At 34.3% G+C, this 27,982-nt stretch overlaps 1 protein-coding gene across 13 annotated transcripts in view; it reads right to left on the bottom strand.

Annotated features, from left to right (window-relative positions):
• LOC140436621 (uncharacterized) overlaps positions 1-27,982 on the bottom strand; it is a 290,450-nt gene that overhangs the window by 188,555 nt on the left and 73,913 nt on the right. For all 13 annotated transcript variants that reach the window (XM_072525593.1, XM_072525594.1, XM_072525595.1 and 10 more), the window contains 2 exons: positions 8,679-8,915; positions 4,101-4,342 (listed from right to left, as the gene is read on the bottom strand). In XM_072525593.1, coding sequence (XP_072381694.1) covers positions 4,101-4,276 — 176 coding nt within the window. In that variant the 5' untranslated portion in view covers positions 4,277-4,342; positions 8,679-8,915. The remainder of the gene's footprint in view (positions 1-4,100; positions 4,343-8,678; positions 8,916-27,982) is intronic.

Here is a 27,982-nt window from a genome sequence, read left to right as displayed (position 1 = left end):
ATCTTAGCCGATAACATTTTCAAACAATAATTTTTTACAATTATCGGAGAGGATTATTCCAACAGCAATGTCATGCTGAAATGGTTTCTGTATTTGGGAATGAAGCATAAAACCAGTCAAGTATTTCCCGCTGGTATTGTAAATTTCAACGTGGTCGCTCCAGTCTCAGCGATGAATCCAAGCCAAGTCCAACCAAAACACGCAGTCACACAACAAAACATTGATGCGGTTCATTGAACGGTTCAACAAAGGAAGCTCAAAAAACATTTATAGTATTGTTAGTGGCGATGAATCTTGGATTTACTCCTACGAACCAGAAAATAAACGCCAATTCGCTGTGTGGATGTTTTACGATGAGGAAAACCGAAGAAAAGTGATCCGTTCTCGAAGTGTGTCAAAGAAAATTTATCGCAATTTTTGTGTCAAAATCTGGTCATGTGACAACAAAAGCTTTAGAAGATAGAAGAATGGTTACTTCTGACTGGTATATAACCGTTTGTTTACCAGAAGTTATCACGAAACTCCGACACGCAACACACAACGGCGAATCATCCTATACCAGGACAATGCAAACGCTCACACTGCCCAAAAGACAATAGCGTTTTTGGAGTTTCAAAACATAGCATTGTTAAACCATCCCCTGTATAGCATCGAGTCCCAATGACTTGTTCAAGTTTCCAAAGATCAATAATTCAATGCGCGGGCAGCGATTCCAGTCGCCAGAAGAAGCCATCGATGCCTTTAAAACAGCGATTTTACAGGTGTAAACTGAAGACTGGAATAACTGTTTTACCAATTGGTTTGAACGTATGCAAAAGTGTATCGATCTTGGTGTGGCATATATTGAAAAGCAATAAAGTACTTAAATTATATACTTTTTGTCTTTTGGATATAAGCAAAACTAAACAGACAACCCTCGTAGGAAGGTGTGAATACTGTGCCCCAAAGAAAAACAGAAAAACGAGTACAACTTGTCACGCTTGCTCAAGGTACATCTGCAGGGAACATAGAGTTGACATATGCCTGAGATGCGTAGGAAATGAAGAAAACTAACATTTAATTTACATATTATTTTTAAGCTGTTATAAAAAATAGAAAAAGAGAATTGTGTTTAAATATTGTTTATTTTTGCATTGTATCGTTCATAACAAAGTTATTTTTTGTAAAATAATGTTTTTAATGCTTTAGATATCAATGGAGTGAATGATAACGTATGAAAATATGAATTAACAGTCTGTCAAAACGACCATCCACGAGTATCGACAGTACTTTTTAGTATTCTCGTTTTAAGAGAGATGTAGATTAAATGAATTCATTGAATTAATTGAATCATTAATATTTTCTGAATATTAGGTAATAATAGGGAGAGAAAAGATAAACAGAGAGTACAGCCAAAATACAGTATGTGAATTTTTCATTAGAACTGTTTGGTCAAATTGATTGCCATATACATTTTTTGTTTATATTATTGGAAGTAACGGAAAAGAAAGTGGCATTATAAAAACAAGCGTCCCTACTGTTTAGGGAAATATAAAGACAAGCTTAAGTACAGTACATTCAACCAACTTACAGCTCTAAACGATTAATGGAATTCGCAGAAAACCTTTCGTTGCAGTTAAAGGCAAGGTAAACTGCACTGGAGTTCTCCATAATCTTTTTAATTACTTAATTTTTTTAGAATATTTTTGCCTATATTATCAGTTGGAGTTAATTTGTATAAAATGAGGAGCAAAAATGCAAATGGAATTTTAAATATTGTTTATTTGGCTAATAATGAATGTATAAATATAATGGTTAACCTGCTGTACAATTATTTTGTAAATAACATTATAATACTGTACTTACTGATTATAATTTATAAATCATCATCATCGTCACTAAATTCACTACCGCTATCATTATGTAAATCTATAATCACTAGATTGATTTCACTAATTTTATTTTCCCGGATCCACCACTCTTCTATTAATTTTTCACATTTATTTACAGTTTTGGCCCATATTTCTGGAGTTACAGTTTTAAGAGTTTCTTGCCACATTTCCCTAACTGCATCGTCACTGTATCCGCTGCATCCAACGTGATTATCATAATACGTTTTAGATATACCCCAGATGTGTTCGATGGGATTAAACGGGCAGTTATACGGCGGTAACCGTAGTACTTGATGACCATAACTTGATACAATTTGGTCAACTATATAATTTGTTGGTTTTTCATTACATTTCGAAATTTCCAGTAACTCTGATTTGAAGGCGTATTCTGGAAAATTGATATTATTTGTAATTAACAAATTTTTTATGCTCGGTACGTTCCACGACTGTTTTGGTTGTTCCTACAAAATCTCCGACTGGTAAGGTGCATTATCTAAAACTATAACTGATGGTTCACTCAGACTAGGTAACAGTTTCCCCTCAAGCCATTTAACAAACATATCTGCATTCATGTTTTCCTGGTAATCAGCAGATTTTGATTTTAAAGAAAAAATCAAATCTGCGTTTCCTATAAACCCTTCTTTCCCTCCTGCATGAAGAATGATGTGTCTTTTGCCTTCGCTATCTGTGTGTTTTATTGATTTTATGCTGTCGTCTTGCCAAATTCTTTTAATTCCACCCTTTGCAAATATCAATGTCTCATCTAAGTATACGAATGTTGCATTTTCAGATTTAAGTCTAGTATATTCTCTCAAAAATTTAATTCTTTTGTGAACCATACTACTCCTTTCGCATAAAAGTAACCTATTATTTTCTTTTTTGAATTTAAATCATAAATCTCTCAACACTTTCCAAATGCTAGTCCTCTTACTTTCAGAAACTTCTCTTTCTCTTATTTTGGCCAGTAAAGTATCTAAACTGACATGCTGATTGTTCACGCATTTGATACAAAATATTGCGAATTTCAAATTTTTCTCGATCAGGTAAGTCAATGCTCCTAGAATGTTTACGAGTTGTTTTATTATCTTCGTGATACTCAGTCACAGTAAGATCTTATTGAGCATCTCTGACAGTCTTCATTACAGTTTTTAGCTTACTTTCACTTATCCCCAGTGCGTCACAAACGCGTTGATTTATGCATAATAATAACTTTAGAGGTCCACCATTGTCTCTTTCCATGGTAAAGTATTTATGCACATTTGCAAATAAGTCATCAATATCCAACGTACGTCTAGGCATGAAGGTCACTTGAAACTACAAGTTTGAATTACAATATATTGAGTTTAGATCAATATAACAGAAACTTTCTAACTGTTGTGCTTGAGAGGTAAAATATAGATCCTAAACACATTAAGCAAATTAGCATAATGATCATTAGGAATGTCGATTGTAATTATATTTGATAAAAAGTTTAGAAATGATTGGAAACCGTACATAAAACAAATTAAAATGTTTCTCACAATTATTTTATTTTTAGTACAAGTATTTTCATTTGAAAATAAAAAGTTAAATATATTTACCAAAACCTTAACTTTAACCCGTAATCGCAGACGTTTCAAAAACGGTACACTCTAACAGACATATGGTCAATCTAACCACCACTATTTAAATTGACAAAATGTTCGAGTTTACTCCGAAGTATTTTTTAACAAAAATTAAGTGATATTTTCGTACTTTTTATATCCACTTTGAATCCATATTTGTTTCAGAAAAAAATTGTTAAACAAGTAGATGAAAGAAATTTACGTTAAATAACATTATGCAAGAATACTATTTAAAAACGAAATGTAACAAAATATGCAAAACTATGAACAACGGGTTAATGACACATATATTTCTTTATACCTAAAATTTAGCAAAGTGTTAAACATTATGGAGAACATCAGTGCAGTTTACTGTGCCTTTTTCTACAACGAAAGGTTTTCTGCGAGTTGCGTTAATCGTTTAAAGGTGTAAGTTTGTTGAACGTACTATATTAAATTTTACACAGATTTAAACAATATAAGTATATTAAGAGACCAATAAAACCAAGGGATATTAACAAGAACACTTATAGACAACAGCAATTACATAACAAATATGTTTTGGTGTGAAAAAGACGATACAAAAGTTCCAATGGATCAACAAACCAAGATTATATTCGTTTTGATGTAATGAAATAATTTATACCTATTTAAGCTTGTAGTTGTGGTGACAACTTTGGTAGTTTCGGTGTCCGTGGTAGTACTACGAACAGTTGTGATATTCTCCTTCTGTGGTGTCTTGTCCTTTCCTCCCAACTTTCCAGTCCCATCCGATTTTTTAATGCCCTCAGTAAAATCGGAACTCTCGGACGATAGTTCCATACTGACGACGGGCTTTACCTTATCCTTCTTGGTTTTCTTTTTATTACCGTTCGCTTTTGTCCTAACCTAGAACAAACAAAACAAATAAATCAAAAGATGATTAAGAATTCTGCATAAAATAGATATACAGCAGAGAAACCTGAAGAAATTATCATATAAGGTTTAACATGGCATTGAATATTATGCTTTCAACTGGGATATATGTTTTATATTGGCAACAGCCAAGCATTACAACATTATACATATTACATAAAACATTAAAGGTATGACATGTATAACACAAATTTTACCACAAAATTTACAGGTTAATCCGAACTAATTTTCATTCCGCTGAATTCTGTTCGTTCAGTTCGTAAATCAATATGTCCTTGATTAAAAATAGTGTTATCTGTTTATCGTCAAAAATTATTATTCGGGTTTGTGAATTGCCGGGGTACGTTTTGCATTTTCTTGACAATTGCAATTTATGAAACTATTGACATGAATGAACCTCATTTAACCCGGCTTGTACGGACATACTTTCCCAGAAATAAATGTATGGTATGAGATCTTTGGGTCACACATAGTCGATCCATTTTTTATTGAAGGAAATTTGACTAAAGGTAAAACCATTATGAAGACCGATAAGTAATTAAGCGATGATCAGTGGACCTCAAACAATGGCTTTAAAATTTAAAAAAAATAAAATTTAATAAATTGAAAAGTAAATGATTTGATTTCCTCTATTTTATGTTAGTAAGAATGTTGGACTTTGTTCTATTATAAAAAGTAAGTTCTATTAAAGACAATCAAATGAATGTAATATTTATATACATGGTATGTGAAAAAATGTGGGACGGTCGAATATTTTGCGAAGCGAACATTGGATCAAAAACTGAAAAACAGGTCTTTAATAGTTTTCAAAAATCTAACGAATGACACCAAACACGACCCCCCAGAACGCGAAGGGGGCAACTTTGAAATCTTAAATGGGAATTCCCATTTTTTATTGCAGATTTGGATTTCTTATAACAAAATAATTAACTTTTATAAGGAACATGTTTCGACTTATTGATAAAGGGCGCTATAATTGGAAAAAACGATTTATCGTGATACCCTAGGAAAATTATAGAAACAGTCTAATATCTAGAGAAATACACTTTTAAATGAAAAACTAAAAAACACATTTTTAATAGCACTAAACACGACCCTATACTCCCGCCGCTGGGGGTGGGTTGGAGGACAACTACCTTTAAAAATGTATTAAATGTATAATATATTATATTAGTCTTAAATTGAAAACTACATTTTTTATTGCAAATTAGGATTCCACGTGAAAAAGTAAACAAGTTTTATCTGAATTATTTTTTCGATTTGCGATAGATAGCGCTGTAATCACAGAAAATCAGATGCAGATGAGAAGTCAGCAAACTAATTTTTATGGTGCTGAAAACAGCTTTTTAGGAATTCTCTCTCCAATGGGACTACAGCCCAAATCGAGCCTTGTCTCCTCCAAACTACCTCCTTGTCGGTCTCGCGCCGATCTTCTCCAGGTTCTCACGTCTAGCAAATTTTGCGCGTCCGCTGCCACTTCATCCTCCCACCTTTTTCCTTAGCCTTCCTTTGGTCTTACGCCCTGCATTTTACTTATAGGGCTCATTTTGGCAATCTCTCAGTCTCCATTCTAACTACATTACCAGCCCATCGAAGTCTTTGAAGTTTAAGAAATTCTGAGATCGGTGCCACTTTGAACAGTTGGTAGAGTTCATGGTTATACCTGGATTTCCATACTCCGTTTTCTTTATTAGGTCCAAATATCTTCCTTAAGACTTTTCTTTCGAAGACTTCCAGCTTTCGTTTTGTGTCTTCTGTCATCAGTCATGTCTCACATCCATAACATTAAAGAGGTTCCTATTAAAGATTTCAAAGTTGCCCCCGTCCCAAATACCAGGGTGTAGAGTGAGGATCATGTGAAAAACACGTATTTTTCAGTTTTTCATTTGGAAGTGTATTTCTAAAGATAAAACCGTTTCCATAATTTTCCTGGGGTATAAGGATAAATAGTTTTTTCCGATTATAGCGCCATCTATCAGCAATTCGAAAAAAGTGGTTCGTATAAATTTACTTGGTTTTGCATAAGGAATCCAAATCTGGGCATAAGATTTTAAAGTTGACCCCCTCTTCCCTCTAGGGGGATGGCTGGGGGATCGTACTTGGTGTCATTCGGTAGAGTTTTGAAAAATATTGAAAACCTGTTTTTCAGTTTTTCGATCCGATGTTCATTTCGCGAAATACTCAACCGTCCCGTTTCTAAATTCACTTTAGATAATATATTCCGTACCATCTCGAGAACTTGTTGAGCAGCGCTGATTGACACAATAGAGCAGTAAAATGTTATACATAAAGATGTTGTAATAGAATCTTTGCTTACTTGGTCCACTAGTGATAAAGTTATCAGCATTAAATGGCAAAGCGGTCTTCGTACGTGGTTTTGACTCTTCTACACTTGTTTGATAATACCAAAAACTATATTAAATAATTCGTAGTAATGATGGAAGATTCCTGAACGCAAATATGAAGATTAAGAAACTTGGGATAATGATTTGCGGAAGTTCATAATAAACAAAGAAAAACATAACTACGAGTAAAAAGTAACAAAAGCTTACTAATACGGAATTACGACCACTGGAGTTACAGCTCTTTATGAGCAATAGCAATCCACGTTGTTGTCTTTGGTGACAAATATCACAGATACATGAAGGTGCCAACACCTCTATAACCTTGTATATAACGTATTATACAGGGTAGCCGAGTGAAAACAAAATAGTCATTGCGTTAGGCTTTCACGGCCATCGTCTAACTTGTTAAACTGTTTGTTCGGGCTGTTAGGCCGTTGTCTTCTGAGATTAGTTCTCGACGTTTCGCCAATACTAGGGGTTGGCATATTCTGGAGATGTTACTGCTTCGCTTGAAAACTGACGCCGCGTTGTACTGCGGAGACCATATTTATATTTTCTACTCGCCTCCCCTCCGCTGGTTTCGGCGTGAGGTGGCGTGCCGTAGTTTGTAGTTTGGCGCTCACTTCTCAGAGAGCAAGGATGATGATACTGCCTTAGCCACGATTAGGTTCCTGGCGATTTTCTGATGGAGAAGTAGGTAGTATCGTATACGAAGGTGTGCTGGGCTGATAGGGATTTCGCCCCCTTTAAGTCACCAAGCGAGTACGGCATTACGTCGGCTCTGTTTCAGCAGGGTCTGGACCTTATTGCCCCCACACTGGTCAGGATATTTAGGGCCTGTCTAGTGATAGGGTATATTCCTTTACCCTGGAGGACTAGGATCTTATTTATTCCTAAGCCGGCTGAAACTGATTTTGCCCTTGCTAAAAAAACCCCTTCCAATCAGTCTCTCATCCTTCATTCTAAAGGCTCTAGAGAGAGACTGGTGGAGTGGTTCATACGTGATTGGGCGCTTAGGGGCAGCCCGAGACTGGTAGACCGGTTCGTATGTGATGGAGTACTTATGGGCAGCTCTTTGCATGCACGCCAATACGCCTACCAGGCTAAGAAGTCTTGTGAGACGGCTCTGCATCACCTTGTCTACAGGGTGAAGCGGGTGCTAGATCGGAAGCAATACAGCCTGCATATCTTTATGGATATTGGGGCGCCTTTAGTTGCGCCACTTTTGATTCCATGTGTGATGCTACGAAAACTCATGGGGTTGGCTGCAGTTTGATCAGGGGGATCCGAGCCATGCTTTTTCAGAGACAGATAGCTGCGTTCCGAAACGGTTGTTGCGTTTGGGTAATGGTATCTCGTGGTTGCCCTCAGGGAGGAGATTTGTCCCCCCCTGCTGTGGTGCCTGGTGGTTGACGGCCTTCTTCAGCGACCGTCCGAACAAGGTATATATGCGCAAGTCTACGTCGATGACATAGTTATACTGGTTAAGAGCTCTAAATAATGATGTTTCTCTAGTACTAGGACCACGTTTAACAAAAATTCATATTTTTCAGATAGTCTCATGTGACCGAAGTATTCTAGTTTGCGTCTATTTATTATATTGACCAATTCTGATGTCTGGTTCAGCATTGGAAGGATATAGCAATATGTCATTCTAACGCGAAGGTCAAGACTAAAATCGTGGTTAAAAACTGATCAAAGACATTAGTTTTTACACAAAAATAGCCATCATGATTGGGTCTACCTCCATAAAAAAACGGCATTTTAAGAAGAAAGAATAATTGGTATTAGTGGTATTGTATAATAAATCTGTATTTTATTTTTTACCTCTAAAAAGGCAATTTTAAAACAGTTAAAATATTAATTAAAATCTTTTCATAGAAGTACTGGATCTTTGAAATTTATTTTTGCGCAAGCTTTTTCTAAAATTACAAAATAAAATAAGAAAAAAAAACATAATGTACCTTTGATTTTTGTTGCTTGCCAGGTAGTGTCTTGAAGACCTCATCGTCACCAGGCGACGTTTTTACGATGTTTTCCTGATTGGTATCGATAGTGTGGTAACCCTTGTAATTCAGATTGTTAATATCGGAAGGGGTTACTTGATCTATGAATTCGATGTTGTCGATTTTGTCGAAGACCGAAGACAGTGCGTCGGGCGTAGGCACACTGCCTTTAATTGGTGGAAGTGTCGATGTGTCCTGAAATAGGAAAAATACATAATATATACGTGAGTACGGAAATTCATGTAGTAAATACAGTATGGTTTAGATATAGATAGATACAAATTACTTGCATTTTGAAGGAGAAAATTGTTTGTTCTTAAAAGTATAAAACACAAAGATCTTGGTATTTTGAAACTCTAGATATTGGTAAGAGGTAAGCGTGCCAGTATTATTTCTGATTGAGTGTGTCTTAAACCTAGTAATTACATGGTGGTCGAAGGAAGGACTTTCAATAAATCCTCAAAACGAACTTGTTTCATTCACTAATAGGAGGAAATTAATAATTCAACTTTCGATCAAGAATGGAACAGAAGAGGTTAAGTATATAGGATTTCGAAATAGGAAATTCAAGTGGAACGCGCATCTCGCAAATATCGCCAGTAAAATAACAAGGACTTAAGTGGGACGATATTGATTTACAAAGGGCCTTTTCCTCTACATATACACGTAAACATGATACCTCTAGTGTCTTTAGTTTAAGGAGGGTTCAGTATCTAAAATCCGGCGACATAACTGGATAATTGGAGATTTTAAGGATTGGAACAATGCGATCCATAAGATGTCCACATACAATATGTCTGCAAAACAAGATTTGTAGGTCAAAGCACACAGTAAAGGGTGGGTCAATTCAGCTGAAATCTTTATTGCCTCAAGACAGCAAGCTGCACTGAAGACTACTCCAAGTATCGGTTTATAATTACAAAAAGTTTCTTAATCAACTAGTGAATCACAACAAAGCAACTTAAATCTGAGTGTCAGGGCACAACGGAATTGCTGGTGACGAGATGGTTGATAATCTAATAATAATAAACTCTATTAAGTAAGAGTTAATAATATTTTTAACAAATCAGAACCATTTTGCGATATTTCAGAAAAATCGCAGAGTACAAGATTCTAAAAATAGGTAAAGGCATTATTGTAAACTCCACATAGGAACATCCAACCTCGCACATGTGGCGTGTGCCGACTGTATCCGAAGAGGTGGACAGTGACGTGATTATGTTCTTTATATAATCAACGGCACCGAATGCGCTATGTGTAGCCTATTGCTGTATAACTGTCACAGGTCGATGAAAACAAGAGTCACAGCAAGAAAAAATGTATTGTCTCAGTCGAGATACTATAAAAAAATAGTGAACAAACCACAAAAGGCTTGATGGCTCAGTGGGCTAGCAAAAACAATTTCGAAATGTGTAGATTAGACAAATATTCCAGACGCAGAAGTGTAAACTCTAAATGAATCAGCTTACGACTCAGTGACCGATCATTGATTGATTCTTACCAGAAGATATTAAGATGCTAGTTAAAAGAAATAACAATAGAGACAAACATACTTTTCTTGACTTAAATGCTCGTAATTTGTATCAACATGATTTCATTTACCATCTAGACCTGGGAAGAGTATACCAAACAATTATTTAAACAGATTTGATTGGGAGTGCACGAGCAAAAATAGCATCTACATTGATACGATCAAGCAGCAAGCCGTGCTAAGAATAGGTCTCTTCCCAAGTAAAGATATCCCATAAAGCAATTTACAAGGAGTGCATTAAAATGTCTTAAAAACGAACATAATATAGTGATTACTTTGTAAATAAAAATATCACTAATTTGTAAAAGCAAAAAGCGGTAAAATAATTGAAAAGGTTTGTCCGCTTCTTCAATGCACATGTATCAGATAATTAACAAATTATTCTTTATATTATATGCCTTCTCTACTCACAGAATCTAAAACCATGACATGAAGCCGTTTGTCCATCCATAATAAAATACATCAAAGGCAGATAGCAATATCATGAAGGACGGTGATTGCTACTAGGAAATTCGAGTTTGGACTATAAAAATGACACCGTTTCTGATTATAATTATAATTTTCGTAGTATTATTTAAATTTTATTGATTTTCGTGCGTTGAAAATTTTTTTTTCTCAAAAAGAATCAATATACTAGTCCAGGCGTTATCTCTTTTACGTTGGGTGTGAAGCATATAATCGCAGTTTTTGTATAAATTGCTCCAAAATATCACTACAAACGATAATTTCACTATGCGTGAGTTATAAAATACGGGCTTAACTTTTTATTAAACAAAATATGAAAATAATTCAAAAAAGTCGATATTTTTTCTACTTTTTCGCATATATCTCAAGAACTATTAGTCTTAGAATAATTTTGTATAGGACATAAAAGTTTTATAATTAAATTTTAAGACAATGCTAGTTTAAAATCTTAAAAATGATTATTATTGAAAAAAATACCAAAAAACACAAAAAAACAGTTATAAAATAAGGTTTTTTTGTGAGTTTATTTTCTAGACTCAAATCAAACTTAGGACCTTCATATTCTAAGAAAAAAACTTTTTAATATGTTTAATCATTACACAAAATTTTATTAAAATCGATTCAATAGTTTTGCCAAAAATAAGTTTTCAATATAATTTTTTTATATGAACAATTTTGTTAATTATGCAGGTCAAAATCTAAAACGTTTTGATACTTGAAAATTTGATTTTTGAAATTTTGATACTTCAAACCCAGTTTGAAAATTAAAATCCGTCAATCAAAAGAGCCTATGGATTTTTTTTTAATTTAAACAATTAAAAAAATTCGGTTGCCTGTAAAGTCGGTTTTACGGGCGAAGATTTTACGTGACAACGTCTTTTTCTCGGTAGAATATTTATTGATATGAATATTATTAAATTGCACAATAGGAACAAGGAATTGAATGAAAATAAGAATTGCACAAATTTTAACTATAGAAATATATTTTGTTTACTAAAACATTGTACATGTAAACTTAAACTTAACTAATTTCTATTTGAGTGATTTTGTTGAGGATAGGACGATGATAGGAGAAATATGAAATGAAAGGAAGTGTTTCTGCTGTAATGTGTCTTGAACGCCAAGAACGCTCGAGAAAGACAGAGACACAAGCACGCACCGATTCAACGCGCCTAATTCTCTAGTGCTGCGCGCGCAGCGGACCGATCATGTTTGAGTGGGAGAGAGACGCAAGGCATTCGCCGGTCCGGCGGGCCTCTCTCTCGTTCGATCACTCATCGTAACAGACGTGAGCGGGCGTTACACTTTTTCATGAATGACTCCGAGCCACCACCTAATTTAAGACGTTGTCACGTCAAAAATCCCTTCCGATTGACGGATTTAAATTTTTCAAAATAGGTTTGAAATATTAAATGCTCTTCTATATGTAAAAAAATTTCAAGTATCTAAAAGTTTTAGTTTTTGACGAGCATCATTTTGAAAATTATTCTTTAAAAAAAAAATAGTTTGCACAATTATTTTACAAAAACTATTAAGTCAATTTTAATAAAATTTTGTGTAATGATTAAACATATTGTTCTGAAGATATTTTCTTGTGGCATTTTAAATTATATACTATTTTATTGGGAATAAGTCACAATTGAAGGTTAAAATAAGTTTATTGACGTTTCCATTTCCACTTGCGAAACCGTTCTCAAAATACGTTATGAATTTTGAGAACGATTTCCGAAGTGGAAATTGAAACGTCAATAAACTTATTTTAACCTTCAATTGTGGCTTATTCCCAATAAAATGATTAAATATCATTAAACACACAAAAAATCTTTTTTTGTTTTTTACTATTTTTCAATAATAAAAGTAATAATTCTTAAGGCAACCACTTATCTAATACCGAAGGATCAAAATAACACAAAAGATACAGCCAAGTACCGTCCAATTACTTGTTTTCCAACTTTGTACAAATTGGTCACATCCTGTGTAGCGTATCTATCAACACTGTTCTCTAAACAATATCATAGAGCCTCAACAGAAAGGATGCGCTAAGGGTTCCATGGGCTGCAAAGAACAACTTATAATCGACTCAGTCATTTCTAATCAGGCGTATATCAAAAAAAGGAACCTTTTCACCGGCTTCATCGACTACAAGATGGCCTTTGATTCAGTAACGCATGAATGGCTGATAGATATATTGAAAATATATAAAGTCGATGATAATATGGTAGTGACCTTTTTAAAGCATATAATGACGGAGTGGAAGACTAAAATTCACCTTCAAATACCCGGTGACAACAACATCGAAACTGAAGATATCCCAATTAACCGGGGCCTTTTCCAAATGGACTCGTTGGATCCTCTTTGGTTCTGTTTAGCGATGAACCCACTATCTCAGCTACTGAACTTCACTGACTCAGGTTTTAGCATCAAAAATAACAATACTGTTGTCGCGAAGCTTAATCATTTGTTGTATATGGATGATTTGAAATTAATGGCTTCCACTCGAAACCACTTGAGCTCTAATTAATATTTTAACTTCATGTCTAAAAAGGCTTAGATTGCACAATTATTTTGCAAAAACCATTAAGTCAATTTTAATGAAATTTTGCGAATGATTAAACATATTGTTCTGAAGCTGTTTTCTTGTGGCATTTTAAATTAGATACTATTTTATTGAAAATAAGCCACCATTGAAGGTTAAAATAAGTTTATTGATGTTTCTATTTCCACTTCGGAAACCGTTCTCAAAATACGTTACGATTTCCGAAGTGGAAATTGAAACGTCAATAAACTTATTTTAACCTTCAATTGTGGCTTATTCCCAATAAAATGATTAAACATCATTAAACTCACACAAAAAACCTTTTTTTGTTTTTTACTCGTTTTCAATAATAATAACAATAATAATTCTTAAGATTTGAAACTAGCATTGTCTTGCATTGTCATGTAAAATTGAATTACAAAACTTTTATGTCCGATACAAAATTATTCTAAAACTAATAGTTCTTAAATATATGCAAAAAAGGGGAAATTTTTTTTTGAATTCATTCCATATTTTGTCTAATAAAAAGTTAAGTCCACATTTTACAACTGACGCATAAGGAAATAATTATTATTTGTAGTGATATTTTGGAACGATTTATGCAAAAAAACTGGGATTATATGCATCACACCCAACGTAAAACAGATACCGCCTGGACTATAACGAATTATCATTACCTTAGTGTTCGTATAAAAAACGAGAATAATATCTTGAGTTCTAATTAATATTTTAACTTCATGTCCAAAAAGGCGTTTTCGCTGGAACAAGTAATGTATGATACTATCATATAATGATTTGATAATAAAAGATTTTACCATTTTTATTATTTACGTAGTCATTCAAATAATAATTGAAATAGCTGTTGGTGTTTTGATCTGTTGAAATCTGTGTTGATTTTCTGTATACTTTGGTTACATATCCTGTATGTCATTTATGAAAAAAAAAAAAAGCATTTGTGAACTTATATTCTAGTAAAAATGATTATTCTTTGTCACTTATACATAAGACTTTTCAAGAACCCTTATAAAAACTGATTCGAAGGGAATAACAATACCCATTCATAAAAAGCTTATCAGAAAAACTCTAAAGGATAAAAAACAAGTAGAAAATTACAACATTTATAACAACGAGCACACTGAGGTTTATCTTATCCAAAACCAAACCTAACAATGAACAAGTAAGATGCCATGAATTTTACATTAAAAATAGAAATAATTTGATAAGACCTGAGATGTATATCGTTTAAAAAAACTGGAACATGAAAAGGGGAAATTAAGAAAGCAGCTCTGATCTTACTCATCATTATCATCATCTTTGGCTTGACAATCCTCTGTTGATCCTGGCCTGCTCCAAGATTAGTCGGCCATTCTGTTCGGTTTCTGCCTGATCTCTAGTATCCCAAGTCGGTCTCAACTCCATCTAACCACCTAATTCGCGGTCGGTCTCTGCTTATTTTTCCTATATGTGTTCCTGTCGTTAGCTTTGTAGCAATCATGTTGTCAGGCATTCGTATTATGTGTCCGGCCCATCTAAGTCGCTGTGTTTTAATGAACGTTATGACATCTGGTTTATCAAAGAGTTGGTATAATTTGAAATTAATTCTTTTGCGCCACTCTTACGCTCCAATATTCCCAGAAGTATTTCATCCTTCTGCGTTAGAGTCCATGTTTCCGTCCCGTATATGACGACCGGCCTCAGCAGTGTTTTGTATATAATAATTTTAGTTTTTCTTTGGATATTTCTTGAGTGGAGTTGTTTTTGGATCTTACTAAATGAAGCAAATTGCCTAGCAACCTATCAATAGAATGCAGCAAGATCTGGTTGCCAATACTGAAAGAAGTTAACAAAAAGAAAATACTATCACTAATGAAGTGACATATCAAGGCCACATAATTTCACTAGCAATGGACATAAAAAGATCAGAATTTTATATAACCAAAAAACGACAGAAACAATATTTTACACATTAAACAATGTTTAAAATTTAAACTAAAATCGAGGTGTTTTTAATTTTTAAAAGTAAAGGATTCCTAGGCTATTTATATATATCGATAGGACTGATTTTTTGGGCCATTGAATCGATCTAGCTCTAAAAGACGTTTAATTATAAAATTTTCTTGTTACTTGACTATCTACACAAAAAATAGGCTGTGCAATTTTATTTATTTATTTTTTCTCCAGCGCAATGATTACCTTTTTGAATAGAGTATAAATATATTGTTTTCTCTTTTTTGCATCGTTTGCACAATATATTAGTGAAGTTTTTATCGAAATGAGTAATGGATATTTAAAACATGCGATATTTACACAAACGAGTGATTTTATTTAAAATACATTCAAATTTTCAGACGTCTTATATCAGTAATTACTCACTAATTATGATTCACATCGTAAAACGTTAAAATAGTATGAGTAAATAAAATGCCTGTAGATAAACGTATCACAATCCTCCTTTATTTTGGTGGAATTATACCATTATAATAAAAACGGATAAGTAGGGTATCAACGAAGGTGAGTAATATTTGGATGTACTGATGAACTGTAATTTTGCGATGTTGTCATAATTACAATGTGTCGTGGTTGCCAGGTAAATATAACAACAGAAGAGCTAAAAAGAACATGTTTTCTAGGTAATTTTATGTATATTCGGACAACAAACGGAAAATTGTTACAACAAATATTGCATTTTGATTTACTGTCAAATGAATTTTAAATATCGATACAGATCAACATTGGAAGCTTATATAATTTTCACGTATAAGATTTGATTTTCATTTATTGTTTACCCCAAATCTCTTCTATATAAAAATCAAAATAACGCAAAAGATAGAAAACATAATACGTTGAGAAATAAAAAGAGATAAAAGTAGTAGAGGTGGGAAATTATCGATAGAAACCTCTAATTTACATTAAATTACATTAGGACTATCGATAGTTTACCACCTTTAGACGGTAGTTTATGAGCTAGTTGACTTCAGTCATTATATTACAAGTGTGACGTCGAATATTTACATTTTTTAAATTTCGCATAAAGTAAAAACTGATTGAAGGCAATAAAGCAAATGTAAGTAAACAGTTTAATTTGTAGTAATTTGATAATTAATTCTGTATTGACGAATACAGAATAACAAGCTATGATAATTCTGTATTGAGAAGAGTGTATGCGACCTCTCAAATCATAGTTTATTATTGATCAATATTTTAATTTTGGATAAAAAATACTCCTACTTAAACTGTTTTACTTACATTACGTGATACGTATTACTATGACTGAGGTCAACCAGCTTATAAGCTAACGTCTAAAGTTGGGAAATTTTCGATAATTCTAATGTAATGTAAAGTAAATTATAGGTTAATATCGATAATTTCTCACCTCTACTACTTTCATCTCTTTTTATTTCACAACGTATGTTTTCTATCTTTTGCGTTATTTTGCCGGTTCTTAAGGCACTCATCCATATATATATATATATATATATATATATATATATATATATATATATATATATATATATATATATATATATATGGGAATGGATATGGGAATGTATATCTATATATATGTAAAGAACCAATCATATTCAAACTAGAGATCGAAGGGAAAATAATTAATTGAGTTATGTCTTTTAATTATTTGAACGTGGATATATATACCGAGATATATTACACTGCAGGTGCATAAGAGACGTTATGGAGAAACAAACATTTAGCATTGAAAATAAAAACAAGAGTTTATAAAAATCGGGGTAGACCAATACTTAACCTTCCGGTAGGCGCGCGTATGCAGTACATACGGACAACTATAGTCCCACCCTCGTATTTGCAAATTTGAGTAATTGGGGCTTCATGCTTTTGTATATTCGGTTCTAATCTGACGTCAAATTTTGTCGGTTGAGGTCAGTGTATTCAAGTGGTTATAACCTCTGTCGTATTTGGTAAACCGGCACAACCATTTATGTAAGGTTTTTATATTTTTATCGTTTCAAAGCAGATTTATATACTCCATTACGAGCATATTGTAAATTTAAATTTGTTTTCACATGTTTAATGCAATGATTGCAAAAATGTGCCTTGAAAATTATAACTATATTACATAAGCCTAGCCGGTCATGGATTATTGTTCTTTTTTAGCCAATAGGGCTCCTTTTTTTATAGTTCCTATGGCAATCTGTACTTTGTACACAAAAGATTTGTGTTTGTTGTGTTGAACCACCTATGTAGGTTTTTCAGTCAGGAATCCTTCGCCTTTCTGGTCCGCGTTTTCCTTGAAGAATTAATTGCAGCAACCCATATTTTTCGCTGTTCCTCATGATGTGAGGCGTTAACCGAGGTGTTAACCGTTTTGCATTCTTAATACAACCTCCTGATTAGCAACGTGGTCGGTATATGATATCTTCAGGATTCGACAATCGAAGATAAAGCCACATTTCAAAAGTCTCAATTTTCTTGCAGGTAACGTCTGTAAGAGTCCACGACTTAACTCCGTACAACAGTATAGGAAATATATAACATCGTAGTAGCCTGATTTTTACGGGTACTGATAAATCATGGATTTATTACAGCTGCCGCCGTTTCTAGCAACCTAGCTTCCAACGCTTGCGATCGTTCCAGTCATCTACTTGTAGACCCCTATCTTCCATTGCACCTTTTACTTCTTGTCTCCACGATCTTCTTGGTCTTCCCTTTTTCCTGCGGTGGTGGGGATCCACTGTAACATTCTCTTTGGCCATCGTTGATCATTCATCCTTTCTACATGGCCATACCATTTTAGCCTTTTGCATTCTATAGTTTCCAGGACGTCAATGTCTATGCCCATACGCTCTCTGATTTCAGTATTCCTTACTCTATCTCTTCTAGTGAGTTGGCAACATCTTCTCCAATAATTCATTTCCATTGCTTTTATTTTGGATGCGTCATTTTTATTTATTACCCAAAGCTCTGAATCATATGTAGCAATGCTTTCTATGATACGTTTGTATATCCTAATTTTTGTGTTTCGGGTGATGTGGTTATTCCAAAGTATACTATTCAGTTGGCGTATTGCTGAATTTCCTTGACCAATTCTAGTAGCTATTTCTTTTTTATTCCGACCATTGTTTGTAATGTTTACACCGAGATATTTAGAGCTATCAGTATTTTGAATTTGTTTGCTTCCTAGTTCTAAGTGCTTTCCTTCACCTCCCACTACTACGTACTCTGTTTTTGATGGATTAATTGATAAGCCCCACTTAGTATATTCTTCATCTATTTTTCGTAACACGTAGTGGATATCATCTTGATCTTCTTCCAATATTCCTGTTTTTTACCTAAAAACCTATATCCGTTTCTGAGGAACGTCTAGTATCAATAGGTTAGGTGCGAACGTGTTAAAAGTCCCATCTATGCGTGTGAAATTTTTTAAATATGTAAATTGATTGCATCCTACCTAAAAAAGACAAAACTCTTTTATATTATTCAGCAACGAAAAACAACAAAATGGCCAAGAAAGTGACGGTATATTTTTTGAAAGGTTTATTCGCAACTACACTTTATTTCGATAAATAATATTTTCTTTTATATTGGTTATAAATAGATTTATACAGAACTATGATAAAATGACGAATTTGACAAATTTAAATTCGATAAATAAGTTCAAATCTTACCTCCATTTAATTTAGAGTAATATTCGTAGGCTGTTTCCCTGGAAAAAATATGCAAAAAAATGTCGAACACTCATTGCTCTTACTGGCGAAAATTATATAAATATCTTTGGCAACTTTTAGAAATATTAATTAGACAATTTGGTATTGTTGTAACGGTATTGACAATTAACATTTTTTCGACGACTTTTTCTTTGTCACATGACGAAGAAGTATACATTTTTATAACAATCATTTTAAAAAAAGTATTACTTGGTCATCAGCAAAATGCAAGCTGTACAGTGTATGGTCTCCAATTTTAACACCCATAGGTTCACATTTTCTTTTCCAAATATCCAAAACCCCCTCCAAATAAATCTTAAAGAGTGTAGGTGCAATGCAGCAGCCTTGGCGAAGTCCTTTGGTCACTTTTATCTTTTTTGTCACTTTTTGTCCAATCTTTATTACACTTGTCATATCATCGTACAACTCCCTTACAGCATTAATGTAAATCGGTGGAATATTCTTGTCTTCTAGCACCTGCCATAGCTTGGCTAATGGGACACTGTCATACGCTTTTTGAAGATCAATAAATACCATGTGTGTCTCCATATTATGTTCCAAACGCTTTTCTATTGTTTGTTTTAGGCAGAACACATTGTCTATACAAGAACGACTAGTACGAAAGCCACTCTGATCTTCAGCGTCTTCCCAGCAATCTTCAATTCGGCTTTTAATTATCTTCCCGTAGACTCTACAGATTGAGTTAGTTACACTAAGCCCTCGGTAGTTCTTACAATCTTTTCTGTCGCCTTTATTTTTGTATAGATTGCTGATATATGCAGTTTTCCATTCTGGGGGTAGCTCTTCTCCTCTCAAGAATAAATTAAAAGTATAAGCCAATAGCTGAAATAGTTTGTCAGGGCCATTTTTAATCAGTTCAATGGGTACTCCCCCCGGTCCTGGAGCCTTTCCATTTTTCATAGCGTTGGCGTGATTTTAAATTTCTTCTGGTGTTATTTCAGTTTCTTCGCGGTAGGAGATATCATATTTTTGGTAGCCAATATCTTGGAATTCTGTTCGATCTTCTGTCAGCATTTGTTCATAATATTCGACCCATAATTCTGGGGCTATTAGAGTTAACCTACTGCATTCTTTTCTATCTGTTCTACTACCTCTAATTGTTTTCCAGGCTTCTTTACTTCTTGCTGTACCCATAAAATTTTCTACATTGTCGCAGGCTTTATTCCACATCTCATTTTTGGCTTTATTTACCTCTTTTTTTACTTCTTTGTTTAAGCTGTTGTACTGTTGTCGATAGTAAGGGTCCTTTGTTGCTAGCCAGTTGTTATACCATTCACACTGATTCTTCCAATTTGCTGTTCCTTCTTAGAGATCATCATACATTTTGTTTTCTTAATGTTTAGTGAAAGTTCATATATCTTGACTTATTTCTGTGATTCTATTCATTAACTTCTGAAGGGCTTCATAACTGTCAGCGAATACCACCGTGTCATCCGCGTATCTGATGTTATTGATACATTCTCCGTTAATTCGAATTCTGGATTCAACATTCTCTACTGCTTCTTTTAATAGTTCCTCAGAGTATATGTTGAACAGCAGGGGTGATAGTATATATCTCTGTCGGACTCCACGTTTGATTTTGATATCATCGGATTCTTCTGCCTCTGTATGGATAGACTATATTGGATTACAGTAAAGATTGCTAATAATTTTTAGATCACAGGTGTTTATTCCAATATTTGTTAATACCTCCATCAGCTTGTCGTGCTTTACTGTATCGAACGCTTTATTGTAATAAATAAAGCATGTATAAATATCGCAATTCACATCTCTACAATTGGTATGCGATTGCCGCGTTCAAGCCCCTCAATCACCTTGTTCACAACATTATATACCGCGTTCGTAGTAGAACAATTCTGAATCCATATTGTGAGTTGCTAAAATTAAAATAATTGTTGGGATCAAAATAGGAATAAAATTGTTGTTTGATAACCTTTTTAAAAGTGAGATAGGAAAGAGAACGAGGAAGGAATTGAAATCAACATTTAACGAGAATACAATTGCAAAAATTGTAGAAGATGGTAAAACAAACGAAATAATGCTAGCAAGAAGACCACCAAAGAGATGACAAAGACAGCTAGCCTTCGGAATGACAAAAAAGACTAAAACTATTACTCAGTAGCCACAGGTCATAAACCTAACGTATAAAAAAGAAAAAAGAAGATAATTTGATATCCTTCTTAACACGCCTTGTAGTTTCCCTACACATACGTTAAGTCGGTTCGTGTTAAAAATAGGACATTCCTGATTTTTTCAGACAGTTCCATCAATTTAATTGTGAGATATGTGCCAAACTCGTTTGATCCGCAATTAAGTATTTAAAATTTGATGTCACTCCAACAACGGCGTCTTTGTTAGAAGTTATATAGGGTAATTACACAGAATAGGCGTTATTATATATGTAGATTCTATAGCGGAAATAGTTCAGATAGATATATTAACATAGATACAGTATGATACAATTACAATAATAATCCAATAATGTTGTTATATTTCAGTGTCTTTGTCACATACAAAAATATAAAATGTTTCTTAATCTGGTCCAAAAAAGTATCCACCGCCTACTTGAATACATTTTAATTGCTTCACCTATGTTTATTCTTCTAGAAAATATCCCTTGGTCAATAAAATCATTATTTAGCGGCATACTCACACATTTATTGAAATCATATACAGTAGAACCTTGATAAGTTAAAGTCCAAGGGAAAAACCAAATATTTTAAGTTATAAAGGTTTTAAGTTATCAAGGGTCTATGTTGCGATGTATTAATATAGGTCAGAAGTTAAATAAAATATAGGCATTTATTATACACTACATTACTACATCCACTACATTCATTTATTATACACGTTACAAAAAGTTAAAGCAATAATTAAAGGTCTACTAAAAAAGTCTGTGATTTTCTTTTGTTTTAAACAATTCATAGATTCTAAATCGATTTGATTTTCAATGACAAATAGAGAAGAGAATACGTTATCTTTTATGTTGCTACACTGCTCTATAAATGATCGTACAGTCGTTATAGCACTCTTTGCTTCGTTGATTGATATGCTCGTAGATGAAGTTTGTGGGTCGCCGTTAAATGCATCGTCTTTATCACTTTCAATACAGTTGTTAACTGGTTCCAATATTTCTTCCTCTGTTAACGTTCCTGCTGTGACTACTTTATCATCACAAGTAACGAAGTCGTCAAAAGTAATCTTTAACGCAGACATGTGGTTATTCCATTCTTCAAGTACATTATTATCTTCCTCTTCAATGATTATTTGAGGTTCAATGATTTTTTGAGGTTCTTACATTGAAGATTGTCTCCTGGTTGTTGTTTTTCAATAGTTCAGCTTCTTTTTTCATGATGATTGATAATGTACTCTCGTGTATTCCAAACTAAGCCGCAACTTCCTTTCTTTTGAATCCATTTTTCACTGCTTCTATAGCTTTTAATTTATCAGCATATGTTAGCGTTGTTAATTTTCTTTTTGAACTCGTTTTAAGCAAGTAAAGTTCTTAAGCAACTGCCACCTAAGCGTTAACCTCCGATGGCGCGCCACGAAAAGCTACGTACTCTCTACGCTACTTTACGGAGTTGAAGGTGGACGTTAACAGCAGCCACTATAAAGAAGTTAGCGGCTCTAGAAATGTGGCCGTATCGACGCATACTGAGAATACCTTGGACAGACAGAGTGACCAACACAGAGGTATTAAGAGAATGGGTAAAGAGGTGAAATTGTTAACAACTGTTAAAATGAGGAAAGCGTCATACCTAGGCCATGTGTTCCGTAATGATAAGTACAATCTGCTACAGCTTATCGTGGAAGGCAAGATTGAAGGTAGAAGTGGTTTGGGCAGAAAGAAGAAATCCTGGCTGAGAAACTTGAGAGAATGGTTTCAAATACCAGAAGCTGCTAACATAATACATGCGGCACAAAACAGAGAAACCTATCGTTTGATGGTCGCCAACCTTCGGTAGAAGACGGCACATAATTCGGTAGAAGACGGCACATAAAGAAGAAGAAGAAAGACGCTACACAAAGAGCCGAGATAACTGATATGCCAGAAAAAAGATTCAGTGTTATCTATACCACCCTTAGGTTTCTGTCGAAACATTTATATCACACATTATCACACAGTACGCGATGTTTCTAGGACAGTGATCAAAAACTTATGATACAATAAGCTGTTCAGCTGTTGTCTTAATCCTAACCGCCGCAAATACAGCTTTTAAGAGATTCCAAGAAGAAAATAATAAGACATTCTGTAGTTTACATTAAGTGAACACGTGCAAGCAATAAATATGACCGAAAGCACGTTCTTTCAAAATGACTCATTGGTAAACAATTTTATGTTATAGAGGTTGTGGAAACATGTCTTTAAGTTACTGAGGGCCAATACTGATATTATTTATTTAAGTTATCTATGTTGTATATTTTAAGTTGTGGAGGTTTTGGGCTCCGATGGGAAGGGAACATATAATTTTTTGAAGTTATAGAGGTTTTTAAGTTATTGAGGTTTGACTTATCGAGGTTCTACTGTAGAACCAAAAAAGATTTCTGTCAGAAAATCAATCAATAGCCCGCTCTTTCCGTGATCGAGTCTGTTCATGTCTAAATCGCATGCAAAGACCGCTAGGCGTCAAAAAGCCGCCACAATATACAAAAAAAAAAAATAAAAAAAAATCCAGAAAAGAGAACCTAATAAGGAGAAAAATAATAAATAGTAAGATTATCAAAAAAAAATCAGACTATTTATCAGAAATCAAGCTAGGTTTATAGTAAGATTATAGACGAAAAAATGACAAATAAGTATATTTAGTAATATTAGCGAAAAGATTTAGTGCCTGGCATCATATAACCCCAAACAACCCCCAACAACAACAACATATTAATAACAAAAAATATTGTTTATGAATCCATTTGAATGAATCCCCCTGTACAGTTATAAATACGCGTATTATGTCTGAACAAATTGAGCGTACGTCTGGTCTGGCAGTAACATACTAATTCGCTTACTGAAATGACGAAAATAAGTCTATTTAGTATGCGATAGAGTACGTTAAACTTACAAATTTAGTAAGAAATTTAATATAATCGACCGCAAAGTTATGAAGACGGTTTCCGGACGTATAAGTATAGTTTTTATAATCTTTTTTCCCGCAATAACCGAATATAAACAACTTTTTTGCTTCACATTGGCAAGGAAAAGTTAATGTTTTTAATATACTGAGAGCAGTCACTTTATCGTTCTTTCAACTCTGAAAACAAGGACCGTTAAGAACACTTAGTAAATACACGAGAAGTAATAGGCATGCATAGAAAAAATAATAGAAACCAGAACGGAGAAAGGATGTTTGAGTTTTGTTTTGTTTAATGCACAACTTAATCACAACTAATAGTTTCTCCATTATACAATACTAGAGAAGTGAAGAGTAGAGAAGAAAAACAATAGACCGACAATAAAGTCTTTAATATTTTCTTTTTTCTGACAATTCGAGTTACTGCCTTCAGTATTGAGGACTTAACATTCTGCTCTCGAATACATAGTGCTCGGTCATGTCAGACACTCCACAGTCTATGCAGATTTCATCCGAAACCTTCCGTATCCTTTCCAGGTAAGCCCTGAAGGAGCCGTGCCCTGTCAGGAACTAGGTGAAAAAGTAATTTAGTGTCTCTATCACCGCACTTTATCCATTACACGATATTTGGAATTAATACCCTCGTCCAGGCCTCCCTATGCTCATTTGTCCATTCTTCCTGCCACTTCGTTATGCTACTATTCCTAGCTAACATTTTCTCTTGCACATTCTTACGTAGGTTTCCGGCCTTTCCTTCACCATCAGATGGATGGGTAACACACCCGTGATCATTTTTATAGCCATCGTTGATATCCTGTATGCTACCCTTAATAGTGCTCTTCTTTAAACTTTTTCTAGTATCCTCCTATATTTCTTGATGTTAAGCACTTGTCATACCGGTGCCGCGTAAGGTACAGTAGAGTGGACAACTTCCATTAAAAGCCTTTTGTTGGCAGTCCCTGGTCCTCCCACTTTGGGCATAATCCTTGCCAGCACCGCAGTTCGCTTTTCTGCGATACGAAAGACGTATTTAACGTGTTCGCTTCGTATCTAGGGCTACTCCCAAGTACTTTACTTTTTTGGCAGGTATGATCCTTTCTCTTTTTAGGACAAAAACTATATGTTCTTTGGATCCTTGTGTTTCTGAACTCTTGGACCCTTAGGGATCATAGCTTCAGTTTTTTCGGCCGCCAGCATGATGTCCCCGCTTCCCATCCACGTCTTCACTTTGTTGAAGGCTCGGCTCTATTCATGAATAACCAGTTTTCAGCAATGGCCCTGCTACACTCTCGCCATGGTCTTCAAAGAGTCTCCCGCAATGTTGACGTATCTATCTGTGAAGTAGACCCTGATCAAGTTCTCCAGATAGGTTGATTTCCCTAAGTCGCCCAGTAGTCTGACAATTTTCCAGCTAGGATTATTAAAAGCATTTCGTATATCGAGGAAGAAAACCACCATCCATCTGCTCGTACACTTGGATATTTCTCTCTTGATCCTGCTTTTGGCGTCTACCACAGATTTTTCTTTCCTGAACCCATACTAGCGGTAGGATATGTCACCTTTACCAATATCTCTCTCTCCAGTCTTGTCTTCAAAAGAATCTTAAAGACCTTGCCTAAGGTAATCAACAGGCATATAGGTCTGTACGCACCAGGCTCGTCTAATTCCTTTCTCGGTTTCGGGATAAGTATGAGATTGGCAGTTTTCAGACTTACAGGTTCTCCTTGTGCTTCCATAATTGGTCTTTCAGTATCGTCTGTTTTGTTCTGTATATTGGTGATACGTTCTGTATATTGGTGATACGTTTTGTGCCTTCAAATATTGTCGCATATTTTATTCACATTGTTATTTCTTCCGTGTAATTATAGACCTGTATGCGTCTGTTTTTAGCTTATGTGATTGATGTTATTTTTTTGATTATTTTTTTTGTCAATTTGTTTATACACTGATCGGCAAAAAAATGGCCACCCTATAAATTTCCGAAAATAAAAGTTTTATGCACTGTCTCATATTGCGTCTCAATTTAAATATTTATTGCGATCATGTATGCTTGTTTTTGACAGTTTTGACGTTTATGTTGTTGTTTTCTGAAGTCGATGTTTATCTTCTAATTTAGCTTTCTTTTCAAACGTAGATTTCGACTAAGTGAATAATTAAGATATGGTGTAATCTACAATAGAAGTTGCTCGAGTTATTGTATTGCTACAAGATGGAAGAAGTCAAGTTTATGTATACGAAACTTTAGGTATTCCGAGAACTACATTACGGAGGGCTTTCCATCGCTTTAGAAACTGGTACATACTCACGTCGACCGATCGTAGAAGAGTTATCTCGCAAAGAGATAATCGTTTTATAGTGATGGAGCTTTTAAGAAATCGCCGTTCCATTGCAATTGCTCCAAGAATGTAAGTGAGAGAACGGTTAGAACACGCCTCAATGAAAGAGGACTAATGACGAGAAAGAGGACTAAGGCGTTGAAGTCTGGCGATGGCCGAGAGAGGGTTTGGAGATGGAGAAATGGAAGATATGCCCAAACTTGTCGCAGAGAAGAAAATGGTAGTGGTGATGTCATGGTTTGGGGTGGAATCTCATTTGAAGCTCGAACTGAACTTATTTTCATCAATGGCTCCCTGAATGCTCACCGGTATATGGAGGATGTTTTGGCAGAAACAGTAGTTCCACTTGGTCCATTTATTGGGGACAATTTGTCTTCATCATCATCATCCAGCCTTCATTTATCAGGTCCGCTGTTCGACATAGGCCTCCCTTAAACTCCTCCATTCTTTGCGATTTTGTGGCCAATTTTTCGCGATACGCCTGATGTCGTCAGCCCAACATGTAGGTGGTCTTCCTCTTCTACGTTTGTCTTTATGCATGATAATGCACGGCCGCATACTGCAAGAATCGTGACAAATTACTTGGGGGAAGTAGGAATTAGTACTCTAGAATGACCAGCCTGCAGCCCTGATCTTAATATCATCGAATATCTTTGGGATGAACTTAATCGAAGGGCTAGAAGTCAACCAGGCCAGCAAGAAAGTCTTGCAGAACTTCAAAACATGCTTCGTGAAAAATATAAACGTATTCCTGAAGTTTTTATTCAAATTTTGTTCCTTCCCCTTCCAAATCGTTTGCAGACGATAGGTTATTGATGTTTTAGGGCATAATACCCGATATTAGACAATTTTGTTCAAGTTCATTCGTAATTTTGATTTGTAATTCCTTTCGATATTACACTATTTTCTTTTGTAGCCTTCTAATTAAATAAATTATGCGAATCAAGCAGTAATGACCATTTTTTGTTTTAAAAATAAAAGATGTTGAGTATACAATATGCAACAGTGCATAAAACATCCAATGAATTTTTATTTGAGGAAATTTATAGGGTGGCCACTTTTTTGACGGTCAGTTTACGTTGCGTTGGCCTTTCCTTTAACGTTTCTTTTTCCATCCTCCGTCTATAGTAGGTATACTGTCGTCCATACATGCTTTTCTCCATGCTTTTTTTAATGATATTAGTGCTATTTCACAGCCATTTTAACTTCGATCTTGTTTATTTTGGCACATATTTTATGTCCATTTTTGCTCAAAATACATAAAGAACTGTTATTTAAATGTGAAAATATAAATTATCCTTTCTAATGAAAGTATTCTCCCATATCATTATTATTTAAAAATATGTGGAACCATAGAAAATATAGAATTGTAGAAACTTTGTACAAAACAAAATACTAAAATTAATTACAGTCTCATTTGAATTGACAATGCTGTTTTTTGTTATATATTTTGAAAAGTTAGAAAGTATTTATTTCGACTTTTAAAAATATTATGGATGTCAGAAAAATTGATGTTTATCGCAGCTGTTCTGTGGGTAGCCAAAAACTATTTAACTTTATTTTAAATCGTACACTCGTGGATGCAGGGAGGCATAAAGAGTCTTTATCCTCTTGAATTAACAT

The sequence above is a fragment of the Diabrotica undecimpunctata genome, chromosome 3 (assembly GCF_040954645.1).
Source record: "Diabrotica undecimpunctata isolate CICGRU chromosome 3, icDiaUnde3, whole genome shotgun sequence".
NCBI classification, from domain to species: Eukaryota; Metazoa; Arthropoda; class Insecta; order Coleoptera; family Chrysomelidae; genus Diabrotica; species Diabrotica undecimpunctata.
This window is presented reverse-complemented; position numbering and strand designations above follow the sequence as displayed.